The sequence below is a fragment of the Notolabrus celidotus genome, chromosome 14, assembly GCF_009762535.1.
Source record: "Notolabrus celidotus isolate fNotCel1 chromosome 14, fNotCel1.pri, whole genome shotgun sequence".
Classification (NCBI taxonomy): Eukaryota; Metazoa; Chordata; class Actinopteri; order Labriformes; family Labridae; genus Notolabrus; species Notolabrus celidotus.
The window spans coordinates 20,714,012-20,727,660 of record NC_048285.1 but is presented as its reverse complement, the minus strand read 5'-3'; the positions used below and the strand labels follow the sequence as shown (position 1 = coordinate 20,727,660).

General features: G+C 42.7%; 1 protein-coding gene across 1 annotated transcript; it reads left to right on the top strand.

The window, feature by feature from the left end:
- The first annotated feature begins 225 nt into the window (after positions 1-225).
- LOC117825311 (ras-related protein Rap-2b) lies at positions 226-5,881 on the top strand. The gene is made up of 2 exons (XM_034701083.1): positions 226-1,139; positions 4,737-5,881. The coding sequence occupies exon 1, from the start codon at positions 535-537 to the stop codon at positions 1,084-1,086; it is 552 nt and encodes a 183-aa protein (XP_034556974.1). The 5' UTR covers positions 226-534; the 3' UTR covers positions 1,087-1,139; positions 4,737-5,881.
- The last annotated feature ends 7,768 nt before the right edge of the window (positions 5,882-13,649 follow it).

The window sequence follows — 13,649 nt, the reverse complement described above, 5'->3', positions numbered from 1 at the left end:
AAAGCTGATGTTATTGTTATTATATTTTAATTTTTTATTTGTATGTCTTATTCTTATGCCTTGGACGAAGGGAGCACAGTTTACTAAAGTCAATTTCCTTGTGTGTTCAAGCATACCTGGCCAATATGATCAATCTGATTCTGATTCTTTGTTGAACACAGTAGCCTGTTGCACTCTTATTTTGAAAGCGTCTACCGGAAGTAGTTGTCTTGGACAGCGCGTGACTTGAGACTTTCAAAGAGAGCAACGGGCGCACGGTGGCTACTTGAACGAAAACGGGGGAAGCTTGCTCAAAGAACCGGCTGGGCTGTCGTTGGGACTCAACATGCCACAGTACAAATGTTGAGCGTGGGTCGGAAAAAAACGTGTTTACCTTTTGAACAGCTATAATTAACGGCCACGCCCCGTATCCACCGACCGGAGCCCGTACAAAACTGCTGGCGGAGGCGACACGGTGAGCGGTTTGAAACCCAGCAGGGCGGCTAGCGGGCTCACAGCGGAGAGGAAGCAGGAGTGTCGGCTGTTTTGGGAACCATGAGAGAGTACAAAGTAGTGGTTCTCGGGTCCGGAGGGGTCGGTAAATCCGCATTAACCGTCCAGTTCGTGACAGGTTCCTTCATAGAGAAATACGACCCCACGATAGAGGATTTTTACAGAAAGGAGATCGAGGTGGACTCCTCTCCGTCCGTCCTGGAGATCCTGGACACGGCGGGGACGGAGCAGTTCGCCTCAATGCGAGACCTCTACATCAAAAACGGGCAGGGTTTCATCCTGGTGTACAGCTTGGTCAACCAGCAGAGCTTTCAGGATATCAAACCGATGAGGGATCAGATCATTCGGGTGAAAAGGTACGAGAGAGTGCCGATGATTCTGGTGGGAAACAAAGTGGACCTGGAGGGGGAAAGGGAGGTCTCGTCCGGGGAGGGGAAGGCACTGGCGGACGAGTGGAACTGCCCGTTCATGGAAACTTCAGCCAAAAATAAAACCTCGGTGGATGAACTGTTTGCAGAAATAGTCCGACAGATGAACTATGCCTCAACTCCAAATGGCGACGACCAGTGCTGCTCGTCTTGTGTCATTCTTTAAGAAACAGGAAAACCGTGAAGTTTTATTCCTTGCTCGATTTTAAGTTTGCAATGGTAAGTTGACACACTTTACACTCACAATGTACAGCTGACATTCCCTGTAACTTAATAAGTTGCACTTTAAATCATGAAACACTTGTTTTTGAGGTATTTTGCTAGCTAAAGTTCATAGTAAGTGTCAGTTAGCAAATACCACATATATTGTCACTGTATTTATAATAAGCCTTCAAGTTTTCCTGAGTTAAATGTCAAGTGTCTTTCGAAATGTAAGTGTTCAGTGTTAATCTACACTAGACAGGGACGTGCTGTAGTGTTGCTGGGGTGGCTTGGCCCCCCCTTGAAATCTGATTGGCCACCCCTTGTTGCCAGCCACAAAATCCTTATCTCTGATTGGCTGTTTGACTTGACAGAGGAGGGACTTCTGTAGTCAAGTCAAACTTTATTTATACAGCACTTTTAAAACAATGTCAGCTGACCAAAGTGCTGTACAGATATTAAAATACAATATAATCATACACAATATAACAATACATGAAAACAATAAAAGAATAGTAAGAGCTCAATTTAGGAAATAAAAGAATAAAAAAGTAAAAAGCCAAGGATTTTTGAAAAAAAATGGACAGCATTGCTCCGTCTTTTCCCGTTGTACACTTTTGAAGCCAAAAAACCCAGTTCGAACGCAGAGATACAGAGAATTTCTGTGTTGCCACCAAGATTGCCACGGCAATTTCTGTATTACCAACTACAAAATCCTTATCTCTGATTGGCTGTTTGACTTGACAGAGGAGGGACTGCTGTAGTCAAGTCAAGTCAAACTTTATTAATAAAGTACATTTAAAACAACCTCAGTTGACCAAAGTGCTAAACAGATATTAAAATACAATGTAATCATACACAATATAACAATAAATAAAAACAATATAAGAATAGTAAGAGCTCAATTTAGGAAATAAAAGAGTAAAAAAGTAAAAAGCCAAGGATTCTCGTTCAGCTGGGACTGAACGCCAAGCGTGCCGGATACGGCCCTGGTGGTGAGGCTTTCAGCAGTGTGACTGCCCCCTGGTGGCTGGCTGCAGTATAGGTCAAAAAATCCGTCTCCCCCATTCATTTGAATGGGGGAGCAGTCAAACTTTAAAAAATAAATACACGTCTTACGAATGTCTCTCACATCCGTATGCTGTGGTGATATGTAGTTAGTATGTGAGTGTTTTGTGTCCAATGCCTCTTTTTTCTGAAAAGTTTCTTTTTCGTTAGTTATTAGAGTTTAAAAAACAGGGTTTTACTTCCGGGTTTCCTTTGATTCACAGCCGCCGTAGAACAAAACTTCAAAGGGCACACAGCGTCTTGTGACGTTACGCTCTAACCTGGAAAGGTAGGCTGTTCCACAGCTTTGGGGCCGCCACTGAGAAGGCTCTGTCCCCTCGAGTAGAGAGTCTGGACCGAGGTACTGCCAGGAGCAGCTGGTTTGACCACCTAAGTGCTCTGGAAGTACTGTGAGGCTGTACAAGGTCTAATAAACAAGACGGTGCCAGACCATTTAAACACTTAAAGACAATTAATGAAACCTTGAACTGAATCCTAAACTTAACAGGCAACCAGTGCAAAGATGCAAGGACAGGACTGATGTGATGCCGCCGTTTCTTTCCAGTCAGCAGGCGGGCGGCTGCATTTTGGACGACCTGTAGACGGTGAAATGCTGACTGGTCGAGACCAACAAACAAAGAGTTACAATAATCTAAGCATGATAACAAAGGTGTGAGTAACTCTCTTGACATCGTTTCTGTGAAGATAAGGCTTCAGTTTTGCTAATAGTCTGTAAAAACAATAAACTAAAGAACTATCCAACTTTATATTGTAGAAGAATACATCATGTTATTCATGAGAGGGTACTTTAGTAGGGATGGGCATGTAAAGCCAAAACAATTTTCGATAATCGTTGGCATCTATTCAGCAATTATTCAAATAACCCCACCCACACACACACACACACACACACACACACACACACACACACACACACAGACCTGTCCCGTTAATGGCCCGTTTGTGTGGCAGTCATGTTAACCAGCAGCAGGACGAGGTGCTGCTAGTAGCCGGCGCTGACGGCGTCTGTCTCGATCTTTATGTCTGTGTTTCTGTAACGCGGCGTGGTGTGTTTGTTTACATTTTACAGCCATGCTCAGTCTCTGGAAAAACGTGTTGTGTAGTAGTGCGAGATTCAGAAACTGAGAAAATTGCAGCTAATGTTTTCTTCTGCTTTTGCTTTTACTTAATGCGGTTGGAAACAGCTTTAAGACGTTCTTTAGCCACCATCTGGTGGGAATACGGTATTACAACCATAGACTGTTAAAAAAAGGACAGCATTGCTCTGCCTTTTCCCATTGAACGGTTTTGAAGCCATAAACCCAGTTCGAATGCAGAGATACAGAGAATTTCTGTGTTGCCACCATGATTGCCACGGTAATTTCTGTATTGCCACGGTAACAAGCTCCGCCCTACAGCGTACCGTCACAAGCTCCTATAGAGTTTCTCTCTACGGCAGCTGTCAATCAAAGTGAATCCGGTAGTAAAACCTGTTTTTTAAACTCTAATAACTAACGAAAAAGAAACTTTTCAGAAAAAAAGAGGCCTTGAACACAAAACAGTCTAATAATAACTACATATCACCACAGCATACGGATGTGAGAAATATTCGTACGGCGTGTATTTATTTTTTAAAGTTTGACTGCAGCCTCATTCAAATGAATGGGGGAGACAGAGTTTTTGACCTATACTGCAGCCAGCCATTAGGGGGAGGGGTTTTTGTGGAAGCCTCTCTTACAGCCAAGCGATCAGACGTCTATTTTTTTTTACAGTCTATGATTACAACCAGGTAAAAAACGCTGAAAAATTGTACTTTTAAAATGACGAAATATTCACAGTAACGCTTCAATTTTTAGGAAGTAAGCGAATATTCAAATATTTGAAAATCATGTCCCATCCCTAGTACGTAGGATAGGAATCAGTCAATCCAAAATTGGAAACAAACGTACATTTATTTTACACATAAATGCAATGTATTTAGCTCAATGATTTACATGTTGCCACTCAGTTGTGTAACTTTGTAAAGTTGTTTATAAGATTTATACACAGGAATAAAGCACCTGTTTTATACTGACATGTCAAGAGTTAGAATAGTTATGTTTAGTGGAGACAAACATTGTAAATACATGCAATTAATTATCTGCAGTCAAACCACCCTTCTACAAGTCAGTATGGGCCACCCCAGTCAAAAACAGTGTGAACACACCGCTGACGGTAGGGAACTTGAAGTCTATTGTTTGGCCAAGCAGCTTGGGGAAGTGTCTGACTCATTTGCAGAACTGGAGAGGCAAGCTACGGCCGCCTTCAATAGCTTCACAAACTTAGGGCTTGTACTGTACACATAGAGTCTTGAGTTATTCAAGCTAACTGTTCAAATGGTATTTTCCAGAATGAGGTTAACAGGAGTCGGGAGATTCCAATGTTATTGCTTGGCCTACATACAAGGATCAGCAAGTTGTTGTGTTTTTCTTGAGCTGAGTTCAACATTAGCATTGTAGCCTTTCTATCTATCTCTTGTCTGAAATTGTAGCTCATTCATGCTTCTTTTTATCCCTTTGTTTGTGGCAGTGTGTTGCAGCAAGTGTGTACTGTTGAGCTCTTCTTCGTGTCTCACCCTGGCCTTGGAGAAAAATACAGGGGAGGAATGCTGCAGGGGGACGAGAGGAGGAGGAAGAAGAAGAAGAGGAGGAGGGGAGCGACAGAGACAGACAGAGGGAGGGGTCCACTCTTCAGGAATTCTGCTGGGTTGGAGTATCTTTGCTGCACGATCAGTGTCTGTCATTGATGCCAACGCGGTGACATAGAGTTTCAGCAACAGCCCTCCCACCTGTTCCAACTGTACCTACAGCTGGAACCAAACTCCAGTGGAAATGATACAGAGGGCAACACTTAAGAGACACTCATAAATGGATATTTCTGTATAAGAAGAAGACAGAGAGAGTATATTTTGTTAATAACTGCACAGTATGGGGCGGGTAAAGATTGGGGTGATGTCTCTGCCTAACCCATTTTGGAGAACTTCTCCAACAACACTCCAAATCCTATTTTTTTTCTGTCCAAAGTCAATCATAATTGACACCGCTTTTCTGCTGGTGGAGTAAATGTGATGAGTGCCACTTTTTTTCCTTCATCACCTCTTCAGCGTGTGAGAGGACCTTAACTGAAGTGACATGAGGACGGTGACCGTATTGCCCTCGTGTCGAGTGCCTTTCCGAAAAACAAATCAGCTGTTCAGATTTAGTGCCAACCAACATGTATCACCAAAAGACACCGTCATCACGGCAATCCAAAATCAAGCGAACTGTACTTCTGCATTGTGGGGTGGAGGCTAAAAACGGAAACCATGATAGATTTTTTTGTTTAAGGAATGGCGATTTATCTGTATGTTTTACGTTGGCCTCTTCTGAAGTCTAAGGTGTTCATTTTGCAATGTCTGCTTAGTTTAAGGCCAGACTTTTATCTTGAAATGCACAGGTACTGGAACCCCCTAAAGACGTGACGACAACACCAAACTCTTACCTTTCCAGTCCACCTTAAATCAAGTTCAGTTTCTGTTCATTTTGTTGTTTTTAACAGGAAATGTGATGATGTACCGTTGACAAATCTAACCTGATTGTAAGTTGAATTTCAGATCAGCCTTTTAACAGTGGGCGGTCTGTTTAAAAAAAAAAAGAAAGACTTTTAATACAAATTGAATTTTTAAAAAAACGAAAGCAGGCTGTGTTTCCTCTTTGTTTACTCCTTTTTTTTCTCAGCACATTAGCATGGTCGCAAATAGCCTGTACCGTTTGCTAAATGAAGTTGTCCTGAGCAGTTTGAACAACCGCTAATCACCAACTTAGTAAGTTAAGACAGATACAAACTGCTGGATTTCCTTAAATATTCAAAATAATAGTGGTTCAGAAAGTAAACGTTCATATGTGTGCATAATTTACATCGACTTCCACCAAAACCCAAGTTTGCATGAGGTGTTTGATCGGGAATATCCCACAAATGAATTGCTGTTTGTTGAGTTTATGTTGATGAAGAGGGTTCCTTAAAGGAAGCTTACAGAAAACCTAGTTTTCTTTTTCAACTGCTGCCTAGCTGTGTTTGCCTTTTACCACACAGCACTCTATGTGTGGTTAACACAGGATTCACTGTGGTGTAAAATCAAAAAGCCGAAAGAACACAGACTAGTTTGGTTACGTGATATGACTTGTCTTAAAAACAGATGAGTAACTCCCTTTTGTCAGCCGTTTTACATGACACTGGTTTTCTACGCGTCATACATTTTCAGTGCCGCGATGTCCCTCAACAGCAGGGATTCTTGTAAAGATAATTGTAAAGTGCCCGATGAGATTTGCCGTTCCTGCCTCTTTGTTGAACCTCGGTTGTATTCACCAAACAGCATGTGATCTAGATGAAAGCACCTCTATCGGTGCATCATCCTCACAAGCATTAATAGACAAGGCAAGGCTCTGCAGCTCCAGAGAAAAGCGTCTCTTTTAGCTGTGTGGGTGTAGTAGTGTTTGAGCCCAGAGCTTCAGCCTGGGTGAAGCCTGTGTGGGTGTAGTGGTGTGATGTGGAGAGGCCTATATGACTGAGTAGGCCCTGCTCCGCTTCTGTTTACCTACAGGGATTACGGAGCCCTGGCTGGCTGACTAACTGGCTGGCTGGTCGGCTGCTGTATGGCTTCAGGGGGAGAAAGTAAACAAACACAAGACAGGCTTCTCATAGAGTCTTTCTGGGAGTAGATGTGTGCTGGTCCTCAAGCTGTAGCTTATATATGTGTTGTATTATGTAATGTACTCTATGTGTCTTAAGAGTCCAAGCAGATGTCTGCCTGTCACCTTCCTGCTCAGGCTTATACTGCTTTACGTGACTGTGTAGCCTGGGTAGAGTTAGGCAGAGTTTGCAATAGTATAATAAGTATTCTTCGGCCATGTCCACACACCATGTGGCTGGAAATGACGAGATCAGGGGACAAGACTGTATTAGGGGGCGATTCAGCTTGAATACTACATTCAACAAGTGTATTACATAGTAGTGTACAACAAAACGGAGATGTGGCTGACTGCATATCATTGAAAATACACTGACTGGATACCAAATCATATAAAATAATCCAATCAATGCGCAACCCCAATTCAAAATCATTTAAAGCCCGTTTAATTAAAAATTCTGCAGACACCATATCAAATGTTGAAACAGAAAAATTGTAGATGTGATGTGATGTGCCAAATTTTGTCAGGATGAAAAATTGGGACTGTGGGCTGGCCAGTTTAGCACCTGGACTCTTCTACTTCAGAGCCATGCTGTTGCAATACTAATTGTTTTTGCTTTAATATGCAAAGTCTTTCCTGAAAAAAGTATTGTCTGGATGGCAGGATATGCTACTCCGAAACCTGTTTATACTGTTCAGCATTAATGTTGCCTTCCCAGATGCGTAAACTACCATAGACTGTATAAAAAAAAATGGATGTAGTATCGGTGACGTCAACAATCTGTTCCTGATCGCTGTTTTGTAGCCAAATGTTAGTGGGTGCCATATTGGAAACGCTGAACACAACCCAACTTCAACCAAGCTAGTGTGAGGTAAAGAGGAGGGCCTTTAGCCTTTCGCTAACAGCTACAGGGTGCCCGCCTGTCAATCAAGTCAGCAATATCCTTATTTGGAATACAACTCTTAGTTTATTATCTTTGAAAATACTGAGTTATTAAAAAAGTAACCCCTTCCTTGCAAAGTGTGCCGATAGAAAAACTAGCTACTGAGACCTAGAGCATTTCTTGGTCCAGGCTGTAAACATGTTTATTATCGCTGTAAAGATCATCTTTTTTGAATGGGTGTGTATGTAGCCTCAGGTGGACGCTCGATGAACTGCAGTTTTTAGCACTTCTGCATGGGCTTGATATTTTGATACTAGAGGTTGCTGCCAAGCGGCAAACTCCGGTCTCAAACGATGAAGCCAATGCGGAAGTGCTATAAACTGCAGTACATCGAGAATCCGCTTGAGGCTGGCTGCAGAAACACCGGAAACTACGTAGATATGAATGGGAAAAAGACGATCTTTGCAGCATTAATAAACATGTTTACAGCCTGGTTCAAAAAACGGCTTGGCCCTATGAAGCTAATCTCTCTAATGGCACACACTGTACGGGGGGGTGAATTTTTTTCTAACGTGACGGTTCAGAAGATATTAAGATTACGAGTTTTGCCCAAATAAGGACATGACTGACGTGACTCCCGGTCGGGAACACACAGCCATTGGCTAAGGGGCTCACACTACGTCACACTCTGCCTGGTTGAGTTCCGCATTACCAATATGGCTGCTGCCGTCGATTTGCTTCAAAACAGCTCTCAGGAACAGATGGGTGACATCACGGATATTGCGTCCATATTTTATACAGTCTATGGTTGCTGCTTGTGAACTACCATTGCCATCATGGGTACTGGCTTTTGAGCTTTGCGCTGGTAACAAGCTTGGGGGTCCCTCCTTTTAGAGTAGAGGGCGTATCGTCCAAGATTTCCAAAAAGAATGTCACATTTTGATTCATCAGAGCGCAAGACAGTTCTCCTCTTTGCCTCAGGCAATCTCAAATGGGTTCAGACCCAGAGAAGTTGCTGGTGTTTCTGGATCATGTTTTATTCAGGACATTTTTTTTTTATTTGAAGTCAAACTTTGCTTGAAATCTTTAATTTAGACTTAAAACTAGCAAAACAGTTCCACAGCATATCTATCCATATCATCAGTACTTTTCTTAAATGTATGTTCTTAAATAGTAAAAGTCAAGCCCGGTCCTTGTGTCTATATTTCTACCTTTCAGTATTGTGCAGAGTGTTTGTGTGAGTAGCAAACCATGGGCCCACACACACTTTATCCCACTCTTCTTGCTCCTTGAAGCTGAAATGACAGCTTCACCGCTTAATATTTGGTTTGAGTCTTCCGTGCAGAAGTATGTTTGTGTGACTGTTAACAGCAAGTCTTGGGTCTTCCCCTTATCCACAACAAGCCTTGGCTAGTTTAGCTATGCTATATGTGGAGTCAAGGCTAATAGTAGCCTTCTCCAAAAGTCTTGATACAAATTGCACGAGTCAAACTCCTTGCCTTCAAATATTAGAGTGAAACCTGTAGTGGATGAGGGGGTTAGAGAGCAGTTATTACAGCTATGCCCCAGATACTGTAAATGTACACCCCCTGTCTTTGACTGCTGTGCAGCTTCAGTCACTTGCTGTGGTATAAACATCTGATAGCAGAAGAATTTGCCCTTTGGAGAGAAAGGGGCCTGAGGAGTTCCTGTTTCTTTTCATCCATCTCATTCTAAGGTTAAAGTGTATCTTCCTGCTTTTAAGCATTTATTCAAATGCACATCTCAGCATCAGCGTCCTCTGTGTGGTCCTGAGTGTAATCGGTTTAAGCCTTTTGGTTATAGAGTCTCACTTTGTTGCAGCCACATTTTTGCATACTTGCACTGCAGTGTTGTCAGGAATTTAATTGGGTTATTTTTAAATCTATTGGTTCCAGTTGCAGCCAGCGGGAAATCAGCAGCGTTCAGGTTTACAGATGGCCCCGGCTTGTCAGTGGTTTGCTGGTCATGGGAGATGGTCATGTGATGTGGTTGCCATGGTTAAGGGGGGGTTGGGATGTGGTATGGCTGCTCCGGGTGGCCTCGTGACCTATGGGAGTTGAGTCACTGCTGGAATGGTGACTGTAAGAGAGGAGGGTGTCGGTATGTTTGATCAGCTTTTTCTCAAGTTGCCACAAACACATATTTTCTTTACTCGTGATGACGGGGAGTGTGATTATACTTTGGCTAATTTCTGCGGTGTAAAGACAGTTGTAGAGGCAGCATTTACAGCCTTAGATAAATATTTCATTCCTCTGGTTGTAGTTAGCTAAATATTGATTCCTGGCTGATTAAGAGAAGGATGTGTGTTTTGTGCATGCAAGATCTTTTGCTGTTTTCCTTTTTTGCTGTTGAAAGCAGTTGCTCTGACAGGAAGTGTTGCGACAGAGCCAGTGAGAGTGGGTGGTGTGTGTTTGCATTTTTTACATGGGACTTAATCACTATATAGACTCCTAGCAGAATTACAGACCTCTCTTTCTCTCCCAGCGTCATCATGCTATTTTTGAGGCTCTGTTGTGTTGGAGAGTGCGGTTTTTGCCCTCTCTTTTTTCCTTGACAGATGTGCCCGTTATGTACTGTATCTGCCTCTGAAATGATTTTAACTCTACTTCTTCCATACAAATCGACACAAATAGCAGGTGGCAGTGGTTGTTTTTCACCTGTAGCAGTGCTGCTATTTTGCACCATTTTACACCGTGATTTCTTAGTGTAGGACATTACCATAACAACACAGGAGCAACCATTCACTGCTTGTTTGTCTCCTCAAAGAAGCCTGAATGAGCTTTGTTTTCTGCTCTTTCTGTCACACACAAACACACACACAGCAGTTAACCTACATTGTGCACATGGAAAAACATCGTAGTTTAGATTCTTGCAGCATTCCAGCTCAAAGACTTTGTCCAGACACAAGCAGCAGAGGCATCACTCATCCCCTCTGTTGAACCAACTTCCTACAGCGAACAGAAAGGTGATGAAAAAGTTATCTCTCTGTCCATGCAACCATATCTTATTCTTTGACCACACTGCACTTTGAACTACCATATCTGCCCATCCTAGTGCTAACAGATTGTGACTGATCATGCATAAATGTAGGTTTCTCTGAGGAAAGTTGACTTTGAGCAGTAGTGTCTTTCTCTGCAGACAGTACAGGCTTTATTCCCGTGAATATTCAGCCTTGATCATCCATTAAATTCTCCATTCAGCTCTCTGTAAATCAGGGAGTGGCCTTCTCACTCAGAGCAGTGCTGAGATGGGAATGCCCCAGAATTCCTCCCATTCCTTTCATTCCTTCATCTGTAAATGTCTGGACATGTCTTTAGCCTGCACTGAGGGAGAGATTGAACCGTGGAGAAAGTTGTGACAGCACAAGAAGTGGTATTTTTTGTGCTCTTTGTTGTTCATTTCTCAGGCTACCGCCTTGCAGTTGCCCTCCGTGTGAGATTGAAACTCACTTGTCTTGTTTTGTTTCCGGCCTTCCTTGTTTTGGTTATTCCTGATCACGATTCCGGATAGAGGCCAAAGAGAGATGAATATCACAGAGAACAAACAAAAAGGTAGAGAAGAGATAAAGAGCAGCAGAGATAAAGGATAAAAGAGAGAGTGCAGGGTTTGTCTAAACAGGCCTCCAGACACCGCCCCACTGTGTCACAAGATGGATCCCACTGGGCACGCAGTCAAACTGCTCTTTATTCCATCTTTAGATAATCATAGCACAGTCGTCTCAGTTCGCACAAGAGCTTGATCTGAGGAGAAAAGTAGGCCATATGAGCCAGTCAGACAGGACTAGTTACTCGCCGCGTCCCCTGTGTGGATTAATAGCTTTTGTTCACTGGTGTCAGTGAGGACGAGTGACGCTCAAGGACTTGATTAGTAATTGAGCTGGGTTACAATCAAGTGTTTTAATTATGAAGAGGAAAAATCAGGGCACTGAGTGTGTGGAGGAAAGAAACACTCCAATTTGATCTTTCTGTGGGTATGATTAAATTCATAATTGGCATCTTGAGCTGATAAGCTCTCAAACTTCAACAACATCATTGATATTGTGATGTAACCTTTGGCCTGCGAGAGTGTGTCTGTCACCGCTGCTCTCGCCCCTGCAGCATGCCTCTCACGCGGCCCCTGAGGTTTGGGTGTGGTTTGACTGACAAGCTGCTTTCCCCAGCAGAGGAGAAGTGAATGGCCCTGAATATTTCCCTTTAGTTTGTTAGTGTCACAGTTAGATCAGAGGCCTACATCGCATGATCAGAAGTGTTGCATTAGGTCACATTTACAGAAGTAGGAACGACATCATTTGGATCCGTCTCTGCTATTTGAGTGATTTCAGAGGGTTTGGGTTAAACCACAGAGGAGCAGAGTTAGAAGTTTCAAAGTATTGGTTGCGATACTGTGCTGGAAGATATTTTTCTGTGATATAATAATACCCACACCCTCAAAACCACTGTCACTCCAACCACAAAGACTTCTGAGGGCAAAGTTAGCAGCAGAAAAGCTCCTGGATCTGGACTGGGTTGCACCAGCCATCTATAAACAGTTTCTGCGTAGTCTTTTTGATGTTGTCACGAACAATTTGCAAGATCTATACAAAGGGTTTACTAAAATATGGTGCACCTTGAAACACATAAGACATGTGGATTATAGAATAGCAGTGCAGTAACAGATAAGTATTATAGTTTATTAAGTCTTGTTAGCTCTTGTAACTTCCTTAAAAGAGGTGAGAAACGAGATGAACTGGATCTAGAAAGGGTTGCACCAGCAATTTGGAAATGCATCCGTGAGTTTTTTAACGTGAAAAACTTCTACTTAGTTTCATACAAGGGGTTTATAAAAGCCTTTAAAACATTAGCTAAGTCAAGTTTCTTTGAGCATGTCTGAAACAGAGTGAGCAACCGAAATCTTCACAAACATGGGTAAATTAAACAGTTAAGGGGGTGTAAAGGCGGGTACACACTACAGAATAATGGGGCTGATTTTTGTCCCAATCTCCCCCTTACGATCAAAGCCAGCAAAGGCCTGATTGTCTGATATTTGCAAACGGCATCGTGTCTGATTTTCCTGTGGTGTGGGGTATGTTAAGAGTGATTTTGTCCGGTCGGACCGCTTGAAAGGCTTCAGAAGGAGAGATTGTAAATAATGAACATGTTTAATATTTGCGACTAGAAATCCTTTAGTGTGTGGGATGCTCCAAGAGGAGCCGAGCAGGTACAGTGTGTAATGTCAAGTGTACCGGAGCAAAAGCCAATCAAGACACTCGTGTGCTGACTCAGGTGACTGACTAAGAGGAAGTAAAAACAAACAAAAACATGGTGCCGGCGAAATCTCACCGCTGTAATGAATACAACTCGTGCTGTAATGCATACAGACCACATTCCCGTCGTCTCCATGACTTTGTCCATAATCGTTTTTCTTTTTTTTTGTGTGTTTTCGGAAAGTAAGAGGCCGAAAAAAATCATCATTGCTTCTTCCTGTTGGTCCGACATGTTTGTTTACACCGAAGTCACGTTTTACTACGCAAGATTTGGAATATTGAGCTTGAAGAACCTGATACTCTGCTGAAGAATCAGTTAGTGTGTAGTGTGCTACGTAGTGCACACCACACACTATAAGATCAGCAGAGAGAGATCTTGTGCAATCTGTCTTTTGTTGTCATCAAGTGTATGGTCTCTAAAAGTGTGAAGGTTTGAAGAATCCTGTAATGTGTGCCAGCCACAAGCTATATATACAGGATAATGTAGAGTGAACAGGTGGTTGTGTAAATAAGAATCACAACAGGGTGAGCAAGACATCCATGTCCAATAACTCTTAAAAACAGTCTGAAACATGGGGTGCTGGTGGCCTAGCGGTCCTCGTCGCAGGGGTTGCCGGTTCGATTCCCGG

Coding starts and splice junctions, on each gene's coding strand:
- LOC117825311 (XM_034701083.1), top strand. CDS start 535: ATGAGAGAGTACAAAGTAGTGGTTCTCGGGTCCGGAGGGGTCGGTAAA.